The sequence below is a fragment of the Perca flavescens genome, chromosome 1 (genome assembly GCF_004354835.1).
Source record: "Perca flavescens isolate YP-PL-M2 chromosome 1, PFLA_1.0, whole genome shotgun sequence".
In the NCBI taxonomy this organism is placed as follows: Eukaryota; Metazoa; Chordata; class Actinopteri; order Perciformes; family Percidae; genus Perca; species Perca flavescens.
Window position 1 is genome coordinate 35,328,116 of NC_041331.1, and position 26,146 is coordinate 35,354,261.

General features: G+C 41.1%; 2 protein-coding genes across 2 annotated transcripts in view; both read right to left on the reverse strand.

Annotated features, from left to right (window-relative positions):
- Nucleotides 1-8,431, reverse strand: part of tent4b (terminal nucleotidyltransferase 4B) — a 29,920-nt gene extending 21,489 nt beyond the window's left edge. Inside the window, exon 1 of the mRNA XM_028578033.1 lies at nt 7,514-8,431. Coding sequence (XP_028433834.1) covers nt 7,514-8,055 — 542 coding nt within the window. The 5' untranslated portion in view covers nt 8,056-8,431. The remainder of the gene's footprint in view (nt 1-7,513) is intronic.
- Nucleotides 8,432-11,352: 2,921 nt separating this feature from the next.
- heatr3 (HEAT repeat containing 3) lies at nt 11,353-26,090 on the reverse strand. Its single transcript, XM_028583726.1, has 15 exons — nt 25,783-26,090; nt 25,249-25,421; nt 20,538-20,625; nt 19,489-19,589; nt 18,930-19,039; nt 17,911-18,051; nt 17,421-17,722; nt 15,726-15,816; nt 15,368-15,522; nt 14,841-14,923; nt 14,518-14,654; nt 14,175-14,263; nt 13,426-13,569; nt 13,181-13,357; nt 11,353-12,243 (listed from the first exon to the last, which is right to left on the reverse strand). The coding sequence occupies exons 1-15, from the start codon at nt 25,921-25,923 to the stop codon at nt 12,130-12,132; spliced, it is 2,046 nt and encodes a 681-aa protein (XP_028439527.1). The 5' UTR covers nt 25,924-26,090; the 3' UTR covers nt 11,353-12,129.
- Between the last annotated feature and the right edge of the window lie 56 nt (nt 26,091-26,146).

Sequence of the window (26,146 nt, forward strand, 5' to 3'; positions counted from 1 at the left end):
TTTTGGGGATTTTATAAGTCTGACCGTAGTCAGACCAATGTCGTCAGACCGTCGTCCCCACCAACACTGGTAATACCATAAACTTGTTTTACCACCTTAGCCGCGCTCGCACTTTGGAGCACAGCCGTATTCGCCATCAACGTCCAACAACATCTGCAGCTGCTACACGGCACAAGCAGCAGACCGCCATGGAGAGGTACTCCGCATCAGCGCCTTACTAAACACTACAAGCAGCAGACCGCCATGGAGAGGTACTCCGCATCAGCGCCTTACTAAACACTACAAGCAGCAGACCGCCATGGAGAGGTACTCTGCATCAGCACCTTACTAAACACTACAAGCAGCTGACCAACATGGAGAGGTACTCTGCATCAGCACCTTACTAAACACTACAAGCAGCTGACCAACATGGAGAGGTACTCTGCATCAGCGCCTTACTAAACACTACAAGCAGCAGACCGCCATGGAGAGGTACTCTGCATCAGCACCTTACTAAACACTACAAGCAGCTGACCAACATGGAGAGGTACTCTGCATCAGCACCTTACTAAACACTACAAGCAGCTGACCAACATGGAGAGGTACTCTGCATCAGCACCTTACTAAACACTACAAGCAGCAGACCAACATGGAGAGGTACTCTGCATCAGCGCCTTACTAAACACTACAAGCAGCTGACCAACATGGAGAGGTACTCTGCATCAGCGCCTTACTAAACACTACAAGCAGCAGACCGCCATGGAGAGGTACTCTGCTACTAAACGCTACAAAGAAATAACGGAGGCAGACATGCTGAGCACTGTCCAGAAGCCAGGTTACCAACCTAGTACTAAACCTGCAGAAAATAGTTTTTCTCAGGTTTCTTATATTTAACATTTTGCACTATTTTATTACACTTTATTAAGCATTTCTTACTTATTCTTTAAGTTTGCATCTTAATGTTAAGAGATGATTGTTAAGTGTTCATTGTGATTTTAGACCTATGTTTACATTTTAATTATTTGAGTGTTTTCCATGGTTGTGTTGACATTTCTGCTTTTATAACTGAGGGGATTATAATCAGAGGAAGGTTAAGTTTAAAATAAAAATGCTTAAATTTAATATATTTTTCTCCTGGTCCTTATTATAAATAGGTCATAAAAAATATCAATAATTATCGATATCGACAGATATGAAACACTTATATCGCGATACAGTTTTCAGCTATATCGCCCAGCCCTATAACAAATCCATCCAATCCATTTGTTTATTCTATTTCTTGATGTGAAATAGCTTCAATGTAGGCTAGTAGCTACTCTTTCAGAGTGATTTGTAGCGTAGCTTGCAACTTTCAAAGTTTGTATTGCTGTAGCTCGAATACTGCCAACGGAGTAGCTTGTGGCTTCACCAACTACATTTTCCAAGTAGCTTTCCTAACAATACCGGTCAAAAGCAGTGCCTCGTGTAACGTTTACCGTTAGTGAGCAAAGAAAAGTCACGATTCAGCACAAACTGTCCTGAAGGACATTGGCCAGTTTTTTTTTTTTTTTTTTTTTTTTCTTACATCTCTTCAAAATAAATATCAATACAAATTGAAAGAACAACCTAAAACAAATATACCACATATATGATTGCACTTCTTACGATATATTTTCAACACATTCAAATTGAATTCAATTATTTTTGGTTAAATATCTTCCCCTCTTATTGTAGCATTTCAAAATGAAAGCTGTAACATTTTGGTACTAAAACACTAAGACTGAAAATGAAATTGTATTAGCAACACTAATGCAGTATCACAAAAAAAAAAAAATTTAAAAATATTAGCTTAAACAAAAGGAAATAGTCAAAGCCCAGCTGTTCTGTACACATGCTGAGAAGGTCACAGTCTGAGTACACGCTATGAAAAAAAAACAACACTGTTTGATGCTCGCTGACTGCAGCAGTCTGGAGCATGGCAAGGCTTTCCATTGGACAGGAAGAGGGTAAAAAAAACACATTCCTCACTACACATGGGAAGGCTGAGGTATGGAGAGCTGCCCGCACGTGTCCAAATGACCAGCATGCAGGCTTCTCTCTCTCCATACACGTACACGCTGAGAGGGGAGAGCGAGACATAGATGTCAAAGCCAGTAGAGGCCAGATGAACCACGGTTCTAATAATGGAGCTTCGGTCACAGAGGTGCTATCTGTGTGCTATTGCTGGGAATCATAAATCTCAAAAAGACGGCGGCAATAAATGGCAATAAAAGCATGAGCCAGGGCTACTCATCAGTGAGCGATTAAACCACACATTTCATTAGCCTGCAAACTGTGTTCCGTTTCACCGCTTGGAACTAGCTGCCAACGCTAGGCTCTGCTAAATTTAATCAAGTACAGGTTGCTCTGTCATTTCTACCATTTTGGGCCACAGGTAGAGCTGGGCGATAAGGAGAAAATCAAATATCACGATATTTATGACCAAATACATCGATGTCGATATTGTAGGGTTGACTATTTGTGCTTTCACATTGACAGTTTTGATAAACAATCACCAATAATGTGGATATAATGACTTAAGTGGGTAAAGGAAAACAATAAAACAGCTAGTAAGTCTGGTAAGTTCAGAAAATAAGGCAGCCTTTAAAAACCAGGAAAAGACAACACTTGAAGACGTTAGAAGAAAAGAGCAGAAGCTCATGCCTTTGCATTCACAGGCAGGATAATAAAACAAGCCACGCAGGACCATTAGCCCACACACAGGAACTTTTGTTGAGGTGCCCTTGTGCACAACAATAAAAAAAAAAAAAAAAAAAAAAAAAAGATGAATTACTAAAAATGTAAAAGATAGTGACTTGCCCCTTGAGAAAGATTTTGTGGTGAAGGCATACACAATTTAAAAGACCAAAAGTCCTGCTCCAACTCACAATGTGTGTGCTGGGATGGGACATGTTAGCTAACATGCCTGCAAACTATTCAACAGGTTTTTGCCCTGATATATTTATTTTTACCAGAGAAACTGTGGGAGTGTGTGAAACTGCATAGCTAAAACACTAGCTTTCTCCATTTTGGATGCTACTTTGTGACCAAGGGAGTCTCTTCACAACTGGAACCTCCTATGGCTCCATTTGGATGCTAACAAGCACTCACCCACCATTAGCATTCCATTGACTGCCATTCATTTTGACGTCACTTTGACAGTGAATAACTTTACATCTGAAGCATTTAAAGACCCCATGTCCATCGTTTATTTCTAAAGAAACAACAATGTATAAAAGGCTCCATTACCTTGTACCACACGTTACTGACACGATTGTGTCATAACCACGCAACTTACTGTCGCATAGTAGAGGAATTACTGTATAGTACAGGAGAAGCTCCTGGCAGTTTCGACTTACATTAGCTGTTTAAGTTTAATTACTAATGTTAACTAGCATTTTAGTTAGCATTAATTAGCCTGTGTCCACGTCATCTCCGTACATATACCTACGCTCTCCGTCTCTGCAAGATTGGGAATGATTGAGATTTCTCTTGGCACAGCTACCAGAAGACTTACAACTTTCAGACACGTTGCTCACGTCACATCTACGTCGTCTCTCTCAGTTGGAGGCTGCGCAGTAACGCTCAGCGCTCACCGGAAAAGTGCTTCTAATATCCTCCACTGGTCTCCGTCCAGAGCAACGGGATCTGTTGGTCCAGTTAATATACCGTCTATATTTGTGACGACCCCTTTGAAAATCAACTCTGTGAAAACTTCGTTTTTCACGTGTACAACCGAGGGCCATTATACCCATATTTAAATAATATCACGTCTCCATCTTGTATATGAAAGTCAGCTTTGGAATGGCCATGACACCAATGCATCAAATCACCCCTAGTGGGTCTGTTAGTAAGGCTTATTACAGTGTTTAACTGGGGTTGTTTCTTCTACCTGGAAATACCAGATCAACTGCTCTCAAATCAATCTCACAATTACTGTTGATTTTGCAGAAAATAAATGAAGTAAACATGTACATTTCAGGAGAGTAATTTAGAATGGCCAGTTATACAGGAAAAACAACAGACCCATCTGGTCAATCCACCTATCACTCTGAATTCACTCTCGCACAATGCCACCCTGTTATAAAACTTTGGAACATTGCATCTTGCCTACACAATAAAACCCACAACACAACACCAGATCAGAACACAGTTTAGCAGGGCAGAATGGGCCACAGCTCTCCCAGGCTACACCGTCTTCCTGTGCTCATATTAGGAGTCTAAATAACTGTTCTACACAACCAGAAAATGAGGTGGAAACACTCCCGTAGAACTCCCAATCTGATTGGACAGACACTGAAGAGGCTTGGGTTTCTCTCTAAGGGGGTTGGTTTTGTTTTGTGTAAGTGAGGCCTTGTAGAGCACGTAAACACTGGTCCTTTTCCATCGTGAGGGCGGACCGCTTGCTTGGAACCTTCTCTGTCCCACAAAGACTGGAGGAGCGTAAAAAGGCAAATACTGAACTTACTCCCACCTTCACCCATTTTGCTACTTGCGCTGTTGCACATTTCAAATGCAACGATTCCCAGGTTTACCTTTGCTCGCTCCCTTAAGCTCAACCTGACTGAACGCAGCGTTTCCCTTGGGTTGATCCCCCATAGTTTATTTCCCAGTGATCATTTTTATTTACTTTTGCACCTAACCTTACCAATATTGGTCTCGTAGAGCCAGGAGTATTTCCTCTCTGACAGCCAAGATGAATCAAAGCCTGTCCTCCTGTGCTTGTCGGGGCAAACACTGAACGGTCAAAGCTTATCTTATTCCCTGCATCCGACTGCGTGACACTAAAAAAAGTAAAAGTATAATAAAATGTGCATTCTTAAGCATAGAGACAATTACGCATGGGAAGGAAGCAATGAGGCCAACAAATTTAGCAAATTTGACAAACCAATAATGCTCATCAAAAACATGCTACCACCCATAATGATAAGGCTATTACTAACTGTGGAACTGGGTGTCTTCTATACATACAACATCAACACTGCATCTCCCAAGCAACAAAACATGTATTATGAGTGGAGATTTAACCGTGGAACACGGAGATGAGAAGGGTATGTAAGGACTTATCTAACTCTGGGGGATACGGTGAATAAGCTCAAGTCCTAATAAGTCGGCGTGTTCCTTTAAAAGTCAGACCGTATACATCCACATGTAGTATGTCCAACTACATTACTACATTTCAAAATACATTTACTGTGATGACAGAGCATGCTGGCATTGTGAATTAACAGAGTATGGTTACAGAGAGAGCACTCAGGGGTGGTTATTGTGATCAAGGCAATGAGGTTCAGGTTCTGGTATTAGCAGAGCTAATCACTTAGGAATGTCCTTATGCAAACACAGAGCTTCCATATTACTATAAATGAGGATCAGCCAAACACTGAGCTCCACATTCTGGTGTTCTGCTTGTCTACACATGTCTAACAGAGAGGGGAGGGGAAAGGGGCAAATCTCTGCACCTAAAAGGTCATTAAAACAGAGCCCAACCCACCAAAATATTTCTCCCAAGTCACAATATCTAAAAGAACCACCGATGAGGAAAGGAGGTCACTGACGTAGTTAGAGGTTAATAAATGTCTTATGCATTCATTAGGCTATAACTTTTGACTTAATACTGTTGCCCAATGTTAAAGGAATAGCTCTAGTATGAAATCTAAATGTACATGCTTTGTAATGAATAAATTCTCAAACTCACTGAATGAAGCGGGAGTCTCCAGTTTGTGATTCACTGAATCGTTCACTAAATTAGGTGGAAGTACGCTTCCACTGAATTTGACTCAAAGAATTACTCCACTTCAAATTTTAAATATGCACGTGCCTTTCAAAAGGTCTTTGACAATCAATCGCCCTGCCTGGTTGGATTCGGTCAAGATTTCAGGAACAACGCCCCCATTTTTCCCATCAGTATGCTCCAAACCAGAGATTGCGTTGATCGAATCCATTGACTGAACAATGACGAAAAAATCTCAAGTTGGGTCCACGGACCACGTATGTAATCGCGCCCAAGAGTCATTTGTCACGTCACATACTCGAGGTAAGGCAAACTGGTTCAGAGTCACTTGTCATCCCACAATATTCCTTCACCTGCTAATAAATCAGCAGTGTAATCATGTATTCTTAAACTTGTCATTTGAGCGGTTGCAGTATTGCAAATAATGTACTTGGTCATAGTCAGGTCATAGTGAACATACTGACTTTTGCTCACAATACTGTATTCAAAAGCAGTTTGTCAACTTGGGCAAATACATCAACTCTGACTTCATCTGAAATACTGCCAGCCTATCATCTGTGGGCTTAAGGAGCCTGGAGGAGAACCAATGAAATGGTCCACGTCTAGCAAAAGTGTCAATCTTGTTTTGGGTAGCACTGTTACCTCCTCTTTGCTCTCTTTTGGCACAATTTGTCGTTGACCGAACGGTTTGTTTAAATATGCACCTTACCTAGCAGTAGTAGGCTGCACATGTGTTATGTGTAGGGCTGGGCAATATAGCGATATTATATTTATATCCTGATATGAGACTTATATTGTCTTAGCTTTTGGTTATATAGTAATATGGCTTAAGTTTTTGCCTGTAACCACTTACTCATATCCACATCACTGATGATTATTTATCTAAAATCTAATTGCGAAGATATTTTGTTAAAGCACACATTGTCAAGCCTACAACAGTGTCATAGTATCCACATCAGGGTATTTGGTCAGGAATGTCGTGATATCTGATTTTCTCCACGTCGCCCAGTCCTGGTTGTGTGTACACCTTCCTTAATTCAACGTTTAGTTTGCAACTCTTTAATGAACAATATAATGTTAGCAGGCCAGGATTTAAAAATGTCAGTGCAGCCCTGACGCCCAAAGGCATTATCTGCTGCAGCACAAAAGGTGTTGAGTTTATTCCTCCATTTGAATATTTGTTCAAAAGCCAGTAATACGAGCTGCATGTTTAACCCTCATGGATGTTTAAAGGTTTGCTTCAACTTGTTTTTTTTCATGCCAGGGCATTTTGTTCAAAAGTTACCTAGAATACAAAAGTGCTGGAACAATTAATTCATGGTTTGATGCATAGCTCCTTAAAATCCACTATGGTGGTCTTTTGCAACGTAAATCAACTAGTTTCAGGCAACTTCTTGTAGTTACTTTCCTACACCTTTTGGGGGTGAGAATTCTCTAATTCCAATTTCTTAATGACTTAAAACGGTCTGTGCACCTTAACCCTACTGTGTAAAATGTCATAATGCCTTTAAAAGTGTGGATAGACTCACTTTCACAGATAATTTTAGTGTTCTCCCAAATGTCGATTCAGTAGGTGGGGACGGAAAAGTGGGTGGGGTGAGACTGGCAACCTCAGTCGTCTCCCTGCATGTCATTTCAGTGTGCGAGTGTTTTAAATATAGGTGAAATAACAGTTCATTAAATCCTAGTTTATAGACTTGCTCTGTGGGAGGAAAGTGATAGTGTCTCCGTTACCAGCAGTGGGTTTTCAAATCAACCGACGTTTTATTAAACTCTCTCTCTTACCCTACAATTCCTTCTGAGTAGTTCCTGACTTTCCACGGCGTGCCCGTGAAGCCATCATAGCGTCCTGTGTTGGAGCTGGAATTGAATCCATAAGTGCTAGCTTTGTTGTCTCTTTTCCTTTTGTTGGGGTGTCCATCCGTCTGCCCCCTACAAGGCACAGCGACCCCGCTGCCCTGCTGCTGGCCCCCTTCACCAACACCGCCCCTGCCACCGGCTCGGTTGTTGTGGTTGCTATTAGTTTCCAGTGGTATAAAGTCCCGCTGTGCCGTTATTTTCCCGTCCCCCATTGAGGTCGACATCCCCTGAGTCCTAGCGTCACTGCTGCCGGTGTTCGAGTCAAGCGCCCCGTTTCTGCGGGCGAGAACGGCTCCCGACGCCCCGTTGACGATCGCTTTCAAGCTAGACGTATTCTGAGATCCAGTGGTGTAGCCGTTATTTACGTGTAAATACCCGAGCCCTTGTGTCGTCTCCCAAATCTGCATCCACAGGTTGTTAGCAGGTCCACGTTGTTCTGGTTGAAACCAGGCGATTCTCGGATCCATCAAACGACACTGTAGGCAAGCCGGCCCCCCGCCCCACCACCGAGCAGTGCTCAGCTCGTGTGCAGCTAGCCAGGTCGCTAGCTAACGTTAGCTAGCCTGCTATAGCCTCGTTATAGCTGTCGCTAGCTGTGGTTCTTCGCTGCCCGTTACTTCTACAATCTGGTATTAAAAAAAAAAAAAAAAACGTTCCTTAGTAGTGACGACACACAGGTGTCAACAAAAATCATCCACAGGATATAAGACAAGAATGTGCGTCAAGTGTTAAAAAATTGTAGCTTAAGCCAAAGTTCAGGTTGAAGGCTGGAGAAACGTGCAGCAACTGCTTGTCGGAGTGGCTCTCTGACCCTTTCCCCCTGATCGTGGGTCCCTCAATGGCGGAGTGTACGGTGCTGTTGCGCATGCGCGGAGCGAGTGAAAAAGGGGCGGAGAATTTGTGGTTACGCAACAGGCAACTGTTTTTTTGTTACATAACGTGTCATCAAAGTGAAATGGTACACGGATTTACATCGTAAACCAGTTTTATTTATTTATTTTTTGCCAAATGCTACGTTATAAGAACAGAGGATAACTGATGACTGTACTAATAACCGGATTATAGTTTACATAGCAATGTATTCTTCATAGTCCAGGATTTGACCCACCTTTTTAGTGTGAATTTGACACAAAACTCCCATAATGTAAATGCACAGTATATTAACGTTACTAGGTTAAAAGGCTTACCGGTAACGAGGCAATAAACAATTAGAATAGGGCTATAACTAACAATTCGTGAGCTTAGAATTATAAGGTTCTATCTCCGTTTAGGGTAGTTCTGAGATATTGAGCATCAAAGTTTTTACATCCCAGCTATTTTGTGAGATGGAACCTTTTTATTTTATTAATAACTAAGAAAATATTTTTTTACAAAAATAACACCACACAGGCATTAATAAACACCTAAGGGATCAGATTATGTCAAAAACTCAATTTTGGCCAAAAGTGGAGATAGAACCTTATAATTCTAAGCTCACGAATTACTTCCACTATCAATTAATCTGTCAATTTGGGGGGAGTATTAGATTCATTTTGGACTACAAAATGTTGACAAAGCGTTGTTCTTGCCAACGCACAGTCTAAAACCTAAAGATATTTAATTTACAATGATGTAACATATCCTCACATTTGAGAAGCTGGAACCAGGAAATTGTGTGCATTTCTGCTAGAACCAGTTGTCTGAAGTTATTTTTCTGTCAATCTACTGCACTAATTCCAGTCTTTAAGCCATTGTGCAGTGGGGGTCAAACATAACTGTTGTCTTGCTGCTTATTTTATTTTAAAATACCATTCCTTATATGTAGTAGTGATATTGAGCATCACACATAAATACTGTTCAGTAGCTGTCATAGTTTAAGTACCTTTTTACTGACGAGGACATTTGGTAGATTACAAATTCCAGAAATACTAGTCCAGTCCAGAGATTGTTCATTTGATGCAAAGGAAAACACTCAAATAGTATAAGAAACCAAGATTTATTTCAAAAAAGGCATTCATTCCCAGCCCAATGACATAATCTCCCTCAAATGTATCTTTGAATTATTTATTTTTTTTATCAATGATTTACAATGTTATTAACATTTCCTTGAAAAGACATGGGAATTTACCATTTACTGCATTTATTAGGGCCAATGAGTTTACTTTGTCACCAACTCAAAGCATGATAAAACTGTGGTTCCGGTTAGGGTTAGCTGTCCAGTTGTGTAGAACCGGAGAACAGCAATTGTGGATGCTGACTGACCATTGCAAGTTATTGGTGTTAGCAGCACCCAATCTAATCTCACTGTTGGAAATTACTTTACAATGTTACTGAGAAGAATTGTTTTAGCAGAACGTTGGCTGCCACGGTGAGTTGCAGTTCACAGAAATACCACACTCCATGCAGAAGAGTGGTGCTTGGCAGTGTGCAATTAATGCTAAGAAATGTGAGGTGGAGGAAGCTTAGAGGTAGAGAATATGTGTGTATTTCTTAAGGCTAATATGTCTGTCTCGATAGATTTTAATATTATCACAACCTTGGCAGTGAGCGTACCAAACCCTTTCAGCTTAGTAAGTGACTGAAATTATGTAGTCTTTTTTTTCTTCTCTTTAAGCATGTCAAATTCATCCTCAACAAATTTATGATTTTCTATTACACAATATCCATAATACACATACAAAATCTTCTCTTTTTCATGACTTAACTGATACTAGGGCCTGTAATGTAGAATAGCTCTGCCTCCCACTAGGGCTTTGACTCCAAACTTCGTCATTCAAATATAATTTGAATATTACAAAAAAAAAAAAGATATTCAAATGAATATTAGGCAGCCCTTAAAGTGATGGTTCGGAGTAATTTCACCCTAGGGTCCTTTGCACAATGACCTCGAGCCAAACACCCCCCCCAGAAGCTTTTTTCACCTGGGTCGAACATTGGGAGAGTTAGCGTAGAGCAGCGTTATCAGCTGAATAGCTTAGCGCAGGGGCTAATGGATCCAGTGATGTATCTCGTAAATGACTCCGCTAATAATGCCTGAAATGATACCAAACTTCTACACTAGTACAAATGGGTTATTTACTCATAAAACGATGGATTGTAAAGTTTGTAAGTACACCACAAGTGTATGTAAATAACACTTGCCTGCTGGCTTCTGCTCTCTGCTGCTGCTACCGGCAGTAAGACGAGTGCTTAGGGCCGTCTACAAATTAAAACACCGAAAGAGATGCAACAAAAATATTTATTAATTTAATGATTAAATAAGGTAATGTCTCCAAACTTACCTCAATTATAACTTGTCTCCTGCTAGTTATACTACAGCAATTACTTAAAAAAAAGGGTTAAATGAATAAATATTTTTGTTGCATCTCTTTTCGGTGTTGTAATTTGTAGACGGCCCCAAGCACTCGTCTTACTGCCGGCAGCAGCAACAACAGCAGCAGAGAGCAGAAGCCAGCAGGCAAGTGTTATTTACATACACTTCTGGTGTACTTACAAACTTTACAATCCATCGTTTTATGAGTAAATAACCTATTTGTACTAGTATAGAAGTTTGGTATCATTTCAGGCATTATTAGTGGGGTCATTTACAAGATACATCACTGGATCCATTAGCCCCTGCGCTAAGCTATTCAGCAGATAATGCTACTCTACGCTAACTCTCCCAATGTTAGACCCAGGTGAAAAAAAAGCTTCTGGCGGGGGTGTTTGGCTCAAGGTCATGGTGCAAAGGACCCTAGGGTGAAATTACTCCAAACCATCACTTTAATATTCAAACCTGTTATGGGCATTATTTTTTGTAAATGTGTTTGCTTGTAAACGTTTTCGCTACGTTTTCAATTTCAAAATGTAACTACATGTCGCGGCAACGCACGTCGCTGGCCGTGGCTTGCGTTTAATCCAGGGTCTGACTTTTAATTTAAAAAAAAAATAAAAAACAGTCGTGGCAGTTTTTCTTCTGTAAACATCGTCTGCCTATTGACATTGACTGATACACTGCCCTCTGGTGGATCTAAAACTTACCAATATAGGTCTTACTGAAGGCATTTAATTGTCAAAATATTATTAATAAATATTTGAATATATTCGAATATTAATATTAATGAACAAGTCAAAGCCCTACTTCCCACCCCTTGTAGCAGAACTGCAAACTTCAATGTTTGGCCCATTGAAACGGGACAAAATTAAGGGCACACATGTCAAGACTTGGCGTCACCACTCCTGATCTCTGAAAAATGTTACTATGGGGCATGAAATTAGACAAATTCAACTCTGACAAGCATTTTGGGGGATATTTATCAACTAAGGGAGCAAAAATAAAAACCTAACTAATGACTAATATCAGATTTCACTCCAACTTTCTTCACAACAAATAAACTTTCACATCACCAAGTGAAATAGTTAATCATTATTTAGAGAATATTAACATTGAAACCAGCAAAAACAGATGGTTTACTACCAACATAATAAATACTTGGTGGTTTCACAACCACATTCTGTTTCGTTCTATGCTCCTGCTAGCAGGTCCAAACCATACAGCTTCAACTGTCTGCAATGCCAAGTCGTTAATTTTTGACCACCTTCTCCAGATAACCAATAAATCTTCTCAGGTTGACTTTGATGTTGTCAAGCACACATAGCTGCTGGGGGCTGTACTTGCCTTTTCCTTCTTTACGAATCTAATAGAAAAAGAAAACAATTTATTATTAACAATGTAAAAAATATATATATACACCTTATAGGAAAGATAAGAAAGTTTGTATTCTTGTTTATTTTTTTTAATACAAGGGGACATTATGGTTTATTAAAATCTGTATTCCCCATTGTAAGCAATACAAGTGAGAGAAAACTAAATGTTAAAGCGCCCATATTATGCTCATTTTCAGGTTCATAACGGTTTTTTAAAGTTGTACCAGAATAGGTTTAATTTTCAAAAAACACCATATTTTTGTTGTACTGCACAGCTCTCTCTCACTGCTGCAGCTCCTTTTCACCTGGTCTCTGTTTTACCTACAGAGTGAGACCTCTTTTCTTCTGTACTATCTTTGATTGCACTTGCACACGCGCAGTAGCGCAGATGTACATCAGATGTCCGCTAGCTAGCTCTATAGACAGTAAAAGAAAGCCGGTTTCTCCAACTTCGGTCAGTTACAGGATTAGCTGGGAGACTTCTAAACAAGGGTGCACATGTAAGTAGTTATTTTTGTAGATTATGGTGAATTTATGTGTTGTAGCAGTGCTTTGCTATTGAGAACGACGCTAACGCTAGCACGCTAACGCTAGCACGCTAACGGTTGCGGTTAGCCAGCTCGTTTCGGCTTGTGACGTAGAAAGCCGTGCAGATTTTGAACAGCTCACCCGGAGACTGAAGGCAGGATGCATTCATAAACCGTATCTCACTCTAAACAGCATGGATGGATTTTTTTCAAAGTTTGTATGCGTGTGGAAGCACCAGAGACACAAAATAACAGCCCAAATCCCAGAAAAAGTGATTTTTTCATAATATGGGCACTTTAAGCAGTGGGAGGGATGGGTTAATAATCCTGAAAACATATTTGGAAATTGTGAAAAAACAACAAGAACAGTGTTCAGTAAAAAGAAATAAGTCTCTGGTACCTTGGCCTTAAAGACGGGTTGAAGTGCCTTCAGTGCAGGTAGTAACTGGATGTTTTTGGCAGCTGTCTCCGCCTCGTCTCCATCTGCAAAAACATCAAACAAGGCGTCCAGGGCTTCTCCGTTCACAACCAGGTCAGCATCCCTTGTGGCAACTTGAAGTAAGGCGTTGCCAATCATCTGTGGGAGAAAAGTTACTTAGAGGAAGAACAAATATTCCAACAGTAGAAAAGAGAGAAAGACTATACCTGAAGGGTTTCAGCAGTGCCCTTCTCTTTGGCCAATGTGCTGCCAGTGATGCCCAGAATGGCGACGGCGTTGACCCTTACACTGACAACATCGCAGCGGGTGGCTGCTTCGCTCAGGCTCATCAGCTGCTGGGGGGTCATACACTAACAAAAACAAAAACAACCACACAGTCAACAGTGTTTAGTGTGAACTGGCGGTAGATTTTTCTTCTATGTTGCCTCTGTATTTATTCAGCGCTCTATTTATTCAGTCGACACGGTTAACAAACATGGACGTAGGTTAAAAGGAGCCCTCCATTGCACGGCTTGTAACAACAGTCCATAATGTGTGCTTTCCAAAGTCTAAAAAGAAAGTAACCCCCTGATGATGTCACCAGGGTCATCTCAGCTTGGACTTAAACATTGTTAACGGACATCCTGCATCACAAACTCAAGGTGTGGTGTTTGAAAGGTGTGGACATTTACCAGGCAGGATAAGTCTAACTAAAGATGCTTTTGAATTGCATTATGGGAAATGTAGGGACCATCATTCTTTTTCAACTAGACCCATATACTTGGGACTAAAATCTGCTGCAGACATTGGGATCATTCTTTTTATTTATTCTGTCCTTTGTGAGACCCACGACTTTACGGTAGAATATTAAATTGCCAGAGTAACCCTTTTACATGACCTATCAATGCAGATGTTTAAAATCACCAAAGGAAAGGCTAAAGACGGATTGGGGTGTATTCTGGGGTGTATTCTGTACCTGGGAGATATTTTTGAAGGCAATCATCTGTAAAAGAGACCGCATGGCGCTGATGACGGCCTCTAGGAACTCCTCATCTTTGGGTATCTCTGAAACGTGAGAAAGTAAATTCTACCAAACAGATACGTGCTTGAACATTGCAACTCTATACTGCTGCAACTCATCATTCTAGGAATACACATGCATTTGTCCACATGATTATACAGCGATTTTCACTTTTCACCACAATTTGGTTTTCCAAACCTGGAATCAAAGTTAGTATTTTGCCTATATCTGTGTGTTTTAGTGAAAAATATGTCTTATGACTTATGTGCTGTATTACAATATGACATAAATGTGAGACCTGCTGCACCAAAAACCAGCGTGGACAGGTGCTGCGCTGCTCCCTGCAGGGCTGCCGGCCCTCCCAGAGATTCGGCGTCCATGGTGGAGAGGATGCTGTGGAGGCACGTCAGCGCCCGGGACTGCACACGCTGTATCCTAAAAGGATAACCGAAAAACAATGGCTTTTGTCGTAGAGAAGTGAGACTTCTTCAAGGGTTTATCAGTGTGGAGGAAAATAAAACCCACTCCCTACAAAATGCATATGATATTTGACAAAGATACCGTAAACACATTATAAACTGACGGTTTAGTTGAAGAAAAGATGAGAAGTGTGAGGATTACTTTTTTATCAGGCCTCTCCAGGAGGAATTCTGATGGCACACCTCCATGGCTTCCTTTCTGGGGAACTCAGTCTTTTTGAGGACCTTAAGTCAAAAAAAAAAAAAAAAAAAAAAAAGAGAGATATACCTACAATCATCTTTATACCATTTGGTGTGGATACATTCCAATGTGATTGGGGCAGCTCGGCTCCAAGGGCATGGGTAATGATCATCGTTACTCATTGCCAGAGTGACTCGCTGAGCATATTCAAATTGTGCTCTCGCGAGAACTCTGGATTTCCAGGGTATAAAAGAGAGAGGTCTCTATGAAACTACACAGCTAAGTCATTTGATCAGTTCAGCCTGGGGTAGAAGATGGGTGGGGTTCACCGCATAATCCGAACCATATTTTAGGGTTTTTAATTATAGTTAAATTACATTCACGTGCTTGTCTAAACATTCTGACACTGTGATGAACTCCTCCTTTCTTATAGCTGTCGACCGACGCCGATATGAGGGGTTTTTGATAAAAGTAGTCAAGGTATTTGCCTTCTCAGGGATGCTGTGGTTGATCAAGGCCCCGTGGACCTCAGCTGACAAACACAGTGGAGACATAAGATTGGACACTCCATCACAAAGGCCATCCGGACCCATGTCGCTTTCATCGCTGCTCGACTCCTCCTCCCACTCGTCGTCAGAAGGGTCTTAACAGACACATACATAGAAACGGATCAGGGAAACAAGACACACCCTGTTTCTAGACACTCAACTGAACTCATTTGACTTGTTTCTTGTTAAAAATAGCCTTTTTTCCGATATGCCATCACAGTGTGACATGAAATAATGTTGATAAAAAAATAAAAAAGTGCCTGGGGTCAGCGCTGCTGTCTGTGCCCACAACACTCACCGTCTGAGCAGCACATGTTGACGATGATCTCTAAGGACGTTTGCTGGGCTGTCAGCAAGGCCGTTGCCTCCCTCAGCTCCTCCTTGTCCCTCTGGACAAAAACAAGCAGCCATGTGAGTCAACATCCTACCAAAACGATGACTGTTAGCACTGTTATCACCCAGTCACCCAGAGTTCAGCTGCTCTCCACAAAGAAGGGAACTATTTCTACTGTCCATGTGCACTTTTTGAACGGTGAAGCGAAACCTGCTTCGAGCGTGTCACTTTTGAAGGGAAAATTAGGTTTGTTAGGTCTGTGTGTGTGTGTGTGTGTGTGTGTTTGGGTTTGTTTGGCAGTGTTGTGACAGAGAAACGTTTTCCATGACTGTATAATTACACTGCTAAACTAGCTAAACCAAAGCTTGGATCGAGATAACCCCGTTGTGTAACCTACAATATTATTGTATTTTGGAACGTCACCGTGAATGTCACCCGAAATCCTAAGGGCTCCGTTTGTGACCGAGACGAGAGGGACAGCTCTGTCTCGATAAGGTCAGGTCTGGGAACTGTCAGCGAGGTGGAAGGCAAAAGCTGGTTCCCAGCTGAACCTTGCCGGGTGTCCCAAATCTCTCCCCCTCCCACCCCCCCGAATCCGACAGTTTGTCTGCTCTGTCAGTCTGGCTCGCACTCCAGGGCGACTCGTACGCCACATCTTCAACTGGCATGAACATGCTCCTCCGACAACACAAAACTAGATCACTTTGTCGCCATAAACACAGACCACCGTACATGTCACATCCTCAATTTTACAGCATTTATAAACGGAGGGTAAACTTCTCACCTACAAGAGCCTTGGCAATCCATTTCCGTCAATGATGTTTTTAATGAAAATTAGATAGCTGTTACGTGTAAACTGGGGAGACACAGCATTTCATTATTATTTTGTCCTTGAAATAAATGTGGACTATATGTATACAACTTCTAGGAGATGGTCTTCAGTTCAGAATGGTCCTTAACTTGACTTAAAAAGGTAGCAAAAAGTACCAAATGTAAAATCCCAGACTACAATCATGGCTATCCAAAACGCCCACCCTCAAGCAATGAATCAGCCAATAGCAGGCCTCCAAAGTTGTTGTGTCACGGCTGCGTCGCAGCTTCATGTACACCTCATCTTGATTCCTACCTATCATACATTCTATCCAATATATATCCTACGATATATTGTAGCAAGGGGAAAGCTTATACAAAAAACTGATGATGACGTATGGGACAAACAGCTTTTACATATGCATACAGTATTACATAAACATACATAAATACCTGTGTAATTAATGATTTAGGACCACCGAGCAGGACATTTTACAGTTGAAAAATAAGCTTCTCAATGCTCTCTGGTGGACAAACTATATAATGGAGTCACTTTCTAAGAGCCCTCAAACACATCACTGCAATTTCTTGTTACTTATCAGCCGACGTAATGCACCAATTTTGATGTATATGTAATAAGTTAATATCAGACAATATATCAGCCCGGCCAATTGCTCTTTACAAGAACAGAAGCATGCAACCGACAGTGACACACAGTTCATGATCTCTCTGACGAGTGGGATTTACTGTGTTTGAAAGGTCAACTTGTATGGCCAGAAGGGCTCACAACCGGATGTATGCATAAAGAGGAACAGCAACATGTAGAGTACTATATGAGACACCACTTACAGGCAAAAGGTCAGAGAAGTCGTTATCAACCGTCACAGCTTTTCCATTCCTCTTGCGTTGAGGTGGTGCTTCCTCCTCCTCCTCCTCGTCCATCTCCGCCACAGCGAGCTCTCCTGCAGCTTGGTGTTCTATGTCTGCCGCTGCTGGCGTGTGTCTGTGACGACCCTCTTCTGCCTGTCTGAGTTCAGGTATCAGTGTACCTGTGTCCAGATCCAGGCACTGTGACAGGGTGGCCACCACAGCGTTGAGGGTCTGGGCCTGACGGGCAGCTGGCAAACTGCCCTTCATGTTCCACAGGGTCCCTGAGTGATACAGCAGGCAGACCCCCAGGAAGGGGTACAAAAACATTACAGTTGCAGTATTTATCGACTGCAGTTCCTCCTCCTTTTGTTCCTTAAATGTACAAGCAACTTCTGTCCACAGAGGGCTTTTCATTGTCACTTAATGGTAGTAAGTTACAGTTTTGAATAATTAAAAAGACAAATTGTACCTGCAGCCAATGTCCTGAGGAGAGTGTGTGTCATGCCTGGCTGAGATGTCAGCAGCACGTTCTCCACGACTCCAAGCACAGCGGTGTTGATGCTACATAGCAGCTCTGGGTTATCCTCAGTCACAGTGTGCAAACAGTGGGCTGGCCAAGCACAAAGAAGAGAGACTTACAAACTGTTTTCTCACACTTAGTTACAGGTCAGGCTTGACTCAGGCCGTACTGTCAAGCAGAAGAAAGAAAGACCTATTTGAAAGGACAGTTTCTGTATAGTAATAGCTATTACAGGACATTTGCAATGTGTGTTATGTCAATGACCAGTTCACGCGTTCCAGAGCTGGGTGTGGAAGCTTTATTTACACATTGTCATCACAACAAAAAGGTTGAAACGTCACACATAATATCTATGAATATTAACAATAATAATCATGCAATATCATATGCAACGTGTGGCCATGAGTTTAGTGTTTGGAATTTACAACAAAAAATGAGAACAACTATATTGTGAATTCAGCTGCATTTAAACACAGTATAGGTGATCACAGAGAGGGGGAACAGAAAAGAGGTTTAATGGGCTGTCTCCCTCCCTTGCTTGCTTTTCTCCTCACTCTCTCTTAATGCCACCAGTCGATCACAGGAATAATGTGGAACCATTGCCAGGAATAGTGGCTTGCACCACCTGCCCATATATGCATATGCGTCCTCTTGCCCATGCAAGACACCAAAGAAAAACCAGGTACCAACACAAAACCAAACCTCTCCATAGCGCTATTAGAGGTCCAGAACTCCACAGGGAACCTTTAATGTTAGTGGGGATCTAAATGTCAGTGCTGCTTGGAGGTACATACACTTTTACGGCAACAGGACCTGGTCCAGCAGGAATGGAACTCTGTATGTCCTGTCGTGATATTTGGGCAAAGACTGAGGTGCGTCATGAATAATATATCTTGGCCAGCGAGGACGTACACACATCTTTATGAATCAATTATGACTACAAATTAACAGTATATTGATTGACCTACCAGCAGAAATGGCCAGTTCCATGTTGTGTGGGTGTCTCTCCAGACACTGGACAACCATATCCAGGAGACCCGATTTGTTGAACACCGACAGCGACTGGCTGCTGCACTCACTGAAAGGACAACGCAATATGACGGACCGATGTAAGACAATTAACAATGTACACACCAACAGACATCAAGCATCATCTTTGCGCGATTAATGACGGATAATGGCAGCAACAGTGTCAAAAAAGTGGGCTCGTGACTATAAGATGAACTAACAGTGCAATTTTCTGGACTGGAGAAGAAAATCTATGTGGAGTGATGTACTGTATAAGATGAGGACAATGAATCTTTACTTAGGAAAGTTGAGACCAACTAGCCTCATGAGATACTAGCTAGCCAAGGGTAGATGACTGGTGAATCGGGGCAGCTCCCAGGGAAGAAACTGCGTGTGACGATGGAACGAGTTGTAGGGTGTCAAAGAAAACACTGTTTGCTCAATACAACATCTCTTGAAAAACAAAAAAAGGTCAAAAACACACTGGTGTAAACCAGCTTGCGCAACCTCTTGGCTTACCATAGATTCCACAATAGGTTCACAGCCTCGTTGGCAACATCCTCCACTGCATTCTTCTGGTCTTTCATTGGCACAGCGTCGCTGTCAAAACCGGCACAGCTCTGCAAAGAAAACAATCGCTGGGTTGCAGGTGACAACAAAACCACGAGCGAACAGGCATCAACTTTTGAACCTTAAGATGTTAACCCAGTGTTAACAAAAAAAAAAAAAGTGTGTGTGTAAATCACATATTTAAAATGACTTCAGTTCATTACCCAGTCCCTCCAGAAAAACACCATTATACAATCGCATAATTCAATGCATAATCAGCCAAAATCCGCATATTGATGCGGGGGGCCGCTTTTTTTTCAAATTGCCAATTTCCACGCAAAATATGCGGGGCTTGCATGATTTCATAATCCCCGCATTTTCGTTGCAAAAAAGTGCCATATATCTTAGCAGAAAGTTGAAAAATGTTGCGTTTACTTCACACAAGAGCAGCCATTTCCCCCTGTTGCCATGGGAACGTTATGAAGTGATGTAATTATGCGACGTTAACATAATCAAAAAGCAGGGCGTTGGGGGAAATTTTTTTTTTTTTTTTTTTTTTCCTTTCTCATCAAACCGCAGTTTTTGCAAGTTCCCGCAATTTCATCGCATGAAATTGCATAAATATCCCACATATTCCATTGCATTTCTTAGAAAACGTGCCGCATAATCAAGGATTTTTGCCCGCAACAATCACAAAAAAAACTTTTCTGGAAGGACTGGTTAATAAAAATATAGCTCAGGGGGGGGGGGAATTAAACATATTTAAAATGACTTCAGTTCATTACCGTTTATGGTTCAAGACACCTATTGATCTTGCCCACTGGTCTACAGCGAGCTTGGATCTGATGCCAGAAGTCAATGTGTTTGAGTGTAGGTGCAGCGATCGTCTCTAAGCTGGGAATGTCTTTGCTCTGGAATGACACCCTAATTGCTGAGCATGTGGTAGCGTGCTGTAACAGCCTGCTGATGAGGAGGAACTGAAGTGATGGGGTGAGCTAAAAGCGGCGGCGAAGTCTCACCTCTCTAAGCAGTGCTGTCAATGGAGTCATGACGTCGTGCTTTACCATGTCCTCGCACACCTCCTGACCGCCACATGCACTCAGGTTCCTGTCAGGGACACGGACACACACACACACACACACACACACACACACACACAGTTCAGTCGGAGGAGATTGGCCGTCGTAGACGCGGTTTGTGCGCACGCTTGTGTGGGGGTATATGAGAGGGATGGCCCGGGGGTGTCCTGAGAGCAGTGCTGGAAAAAGTATTCAGATCCTTTTACTTATTTAAAAGTACTAATGCCACACTGTAAAACAATACTCTTTTACAAGTAGAAGTCCTGCCTTGAAAATATTATTCAGTGGCCAGGTTAGCTCAGTTGGTAGAGCAGGTGCACATACAGTATCTCACAAAAGTGAGTACACCCCTCACATTTTAGTAAATATTTCATTATATCTTTTATATCTTACCCTTCACCATACCTGATTGGCATGGGGTACTTTCCATAAAATCATCTCTCAATGCAAATCAAACCAGCTATTAGGCTAACCGACATAAAACCATGGTGAAGGGCATGTGATGATGTGGGGCTATTTTAATTCCAAAGGCCAAGGGAACTTTATCAGGATGTATAGTATCCTGGATCCATGAAATAACTGGCCTTGAAAAATAAACATCTGCCTGCCTCTATGGGAATTTAACATAGGGGTGTACTCACTTTTGTTGCCAGCAGTTTAGACAGTAATGGCTGTGTGTTGAGTTATTTTGAGGGGACAGCACATTTACACTGTTATACAAGCTGTACACTTAATACTTTACATTGTGGCAAAGTGTAATTTCTTCACTGTTGTCCCATTAAAAGATATAATGAAATATTTACTAAAATGTGAGGGGTGTACTCACTTTTGTGAGACACTGTATATAGAGATTTACTCCTCGACGCAGCGGCCGCAGGTTCGACTCCGACCTGCGACCCTTTGCTGCAGGTCAATCCCCCTCACTCGCCCCTCTCATGTCTTCATCTGTCCTGTGAAAATGAAGTTGCGGTTGTGTTGACCGTTCTGCGCGGCAGTGCAAAGGATCATGGGACAATGGTTATTAACGGTTGCTGCCCTAGTTTAAGTGTGTAAATGATGTTCTGTTAGTGTTTTCGTTATGCATTTACATTACCTAGGTTTTAGTCTTGATATAGTGTTCATGTTTATTTACATTTGTTGGGTTACCAGGACTGATACACTGGGGTAGATCGATGACCTCTGTGTATCGAGTGGGTGTAGAAAATAAATAAACTTCTGGAGGTTTCAATATCTCTGGCTCTCTGACTTCTTCCACGTAGCTCGCTACAGTATGTAAATGTACTTAAAGTATTAACCCTTGTGTTGTCTTCGGGTCAAATTTGAGCCGTTTTTCTAAATGTCTATATCAGAAATATGGGTTTCTTTTTAACTACCTAATTTGGATGATTCCATACATTGCGCTTCGCAAGTACAACAAAAGATAGGAACTCTACTTTCATTGACTTTTGGGTGTTTTATAAAAAGAAAAAATAGCACATGAAAAAGAAAAGAAAAAATGTTTCAAAACCAGACTGAACATTGACATTTACCCTTCTAATTATCCTTCATTTAATATGAGTCTAAATAATTCATAATTTCTGCTTTTTTAACTCAAGAATTAGGTATAATTTCCTATAAATGGTGTACTGACCATGAATTCCAAAAATGATTGTAAAACTGGTAATGAGTTGGTGTTAGTGGTGTTTATAAATGGTAGTGAAAAGAACGGTTAAACGTCACACAGACAACACAAGGGTTAAAAGTAAAAGTACTCTATGCTGGAATATTCCTGACATTTGGGAAGCTGGAAACAATCAAAACAGTGTGGAAGCAGAGTGTTTAATCGGCTGATCATTTCAACAGCTGTACTTATAGGCCTCCATATTATTGGGTACTTTAATTTATAAGAAAACATCGTATTTTTTAAACTACATGTGTTTTGTGTGCAGAAACCTTAATTTGTAAAGTAAGTGGTAACTAAAGCGGTCAGATTAATGCAGTGGAGTAAAAAGTACAATATTTCTCTCTATATGTAGTGGAGTAGAAGTAGAGAGTGGCATGAACAGAAAGGACTCAAGTAAAGTACAAGTACCTCACATTTGTACTTAAGTACAGTACTTGAGTAAATGTACTTAGATACATTCCACCACTGCCTGAGAGTGACTACCTTATATTGAAATTAAGTACTGTATATAAGATAAGACTTTGTCTGTTCACACAGAAAATGTTCTTGCATCGTCTGCTCCAGCAGTCAACAGGTAACATTAAAAAAAACACACACACACATAAAAAACAAGCATCTGTGTGTTCACCCAACAATGTCTGACACACACACACCCACTAAAGGAATGGAAGAGTGTCTCCCACAATGAGACAGAGATTACATGTTCAGGTGGGGAGATAGGGAGCTAGTGCTCCTGATTAAGGGTTTCCTGGAGGACAACAGTCAGGACGGGTGTCTGAAACAAAAACGAGTGTTGACTGTGAAGAGGGCGATGGTGATGACAATGAGTGCTGTGTAGGGTCGTTTTGGGGGGTGAAACAAATGTAACATGTGAATATGTGATCAGATTCACACATATAAAAAACAAAACAATAAAGTGTATAATTGTATACAATATGTCATCAGACAAGTAATAACTTGAGCCACCGAATCACAAAAACCTAACAGCAGCTTTTTTCTTCTTACAGATAGAACCTTTTTTTGTAGCATGGCGCCCCCTGTAGAACATGAACATGAAAAATACTTCTGTACCACACACCCATAAGGCTGTAGGACACACTGAATGTGATCTTTCTCCAAGTGTGGAGAGAAAACTGGGTTAAAACTGAAATAATGTGCTCTGCATTTCGCTGAACCTTTTCGGTTTGGTTTTCTCCCTCCACTGTGTTACTGGGCTTAAGCATACATAGGGTTTTGTTTATTTTCTTTAGCTGCTACAGGCTATTTCTGTTACCATATTTATTTTCCCTTGAGGTTTTAAGTTAAAGTAAAAAAGAAAATGGCACCTATAGTATGTGTATGCCAAGATCAACACACACCTTGTACAACACGTAAACTAAAAAAGATGGCTGTGAGACTCAAACACGTAGATCATTAGATGGTTTGGCATCACTGATAAAAGGTATTGTATTGTATTTGCCAACACTTTCAAGCTGTCCAAATATGAAATTTAATTTAATTTGGCTTGAATTATACAGTAGTTGCACAGGCTATATAACCCCTAAAGACTGCTGTTGAATCGGTTTATAATCATTGACAAAATATGACCCTGCAATAAGCCAAATCCCCAGATCTTCAAGTATGGTACAAGACAATAGAACAAACACTGGAAATGGAAAAACTCACTGTAACAGTCAGAAATCAAATAGAAAAATGGAATAAATTGTATCCAGAGCATATAGTTATAAGAATTAAACTTTCTAATGAGTGCATACTGTAGATCAGTATTTCTCAAATGGGGGTACTTTGGAGGACTGCAGGGGGTACGAGAGCTTTTTTTTCTACGTTTTTGCTGCTTTTTTTTTTTTTTGGTCACTTTCTTTAAAGTTTTGTGGCTTTGTTTAACTATTTTCAACCTGTTCTTGCCTTCCTTCCTTTTTTCTACTCTTTTTTTCTCCAAGTTTGTGTTGATTTTTTTTTAAAACAATTCAGCCTTTTTCAAGTTTTTGTCACTTTTGTTTATCTTCCTTCTTTCTACTGTTTTTTCTGTTGCCGTTTAAGTTTTTTTATACTATTTTCCACCTATTTTTGCCTTACTTCCTTCTACCAACTTTTTACATTTTTGTTGCCTTTTTTCATTAGCATTTAAATGTTTTTTTCAGTTCCATGGTTGTTTGGTATATTTATCACTGGTCAGGGGGTACTTGGCTTAAAAACACAAATCAAATGGGGTACATTATTGAAAAAAAGTTTGAGAACCACTGCTGTAGATGGATATGCACGCACACGCACAAGATTCCACCTCTCTTTTTGTGTGCTCTTATTTGTGTGCTTTTTTATTATTTCTATTATTTTTTTCTTCTCTTCCCTGTTGTGTGATGTGTTCCCAACACACACCTTGTACAACACGTAAACAACACGTTCCCCCCCGTTTCCCCCGTTTTCTATTGAATGTTAATATGGGAGAATAATTTAAAAATTAATTTAGAACGATAAAGAATATAATGCTTTTTTCACTTGACACTAAGTACTAAAATAAAGTTTTATATCTATCTATCTATCTATCTATCTCCTGTTCCTCCTATCAGAGGGTGTCTGTATTTACAGACATCAACACACTGTGCTTCACCTACGTCAGGATCACAAACAGCCTTTCTCCACCTGCCACAGTAGCTCTCCCTTTGTCAGACTGACCTGTTGAAAGCGATTGGTCTGCCACTCTTGTGGTTTTCTTTTGTTTTTTTAACCTTTATTTATTACACTTTCCCTACCCAGATTTTATCCTGTCGGTCTGGGCATTGAACACACGACCTCCCGGTCACAAGCTTGCTTCTCTAACCTTTAGACCACCACTGCACCCTTATTATAGATGTATTAAAGATCAAGGTCCCTTGCAGGAGCTGTGTGTAGTTGCCACACGTTGTTGTGGGTCCTGTTTGCCAAACAACCAGATGTGGTTTTGTTGGTGCACTCCACTCCACACCACACCACAGCAGTATACTGACTCACCTGAGCGCTCCAGCAGCAGTCTCCCTGACAGCCAGGCTGCTGTCCAGCAGCATGGGCCCGAGGCGCCTCACAGCATCCCTCTGGAGGAAGCCTGGGATGGTCTGACTCTGCTGCACCACCCGAGAAATGCTGGCACATGCAAACTCTCGCACATCTGCACTGGGACTCTGCAACTGTATACAAAACATGACACCAACTACATCAACTCACCTGTAGAGTACTCTTAAGATAGCAACTCTGGCATTATATAAGCATACATAAGTTCATTGAGACTGAAAAAGTTAACGATATAGGCAATTATTCTTAATAACGTAACAGCCTCAATAAGAGTATTTAGGGTGAAATCACACATTCAGGGTAATCATAATTAGTGAACTAAACTCGAGATCAACTAAACCAATAAGGGATAATCATAACAATAATAGCTTCCAGTTTAATGTTGCATTGCGATGTTTAAATGCCCATCCACTATGCAAGGCTATAACAAGAAAACAGCTCTACAGAGTCATTTTAGTGATATAATAATGATCATACTTTCTCCAGTAACTCCGCAGCTGGACAGCCATCATCACCGTGCTCTTCTTCCTCAGCGTCCAGTTCCTTCACAGCATTCACCGGCAATCCAACTGCGTTGAACTGCGGACGTTTAAATTTAGTGGTTTTACTTTTACCCATTTCTGTCTCTATTAAAGTGCTAACTACGCATGTAACGTGATTTTTTTTTTCCCCCGTTCTCCACTCAGGGTTTGGGACCGAAACTCAAACACACACCCGAGCTCCAGCCTAGTTGGAGGCCATGTGGAAGACCGTTCCCTGTCGTAAAGTGGTCGTTGCTGTCAGAAAGCAGAGAAGCTGTCGCAAAGCCACGGAAAACGCTAAAGCACGAACGTAAACACGT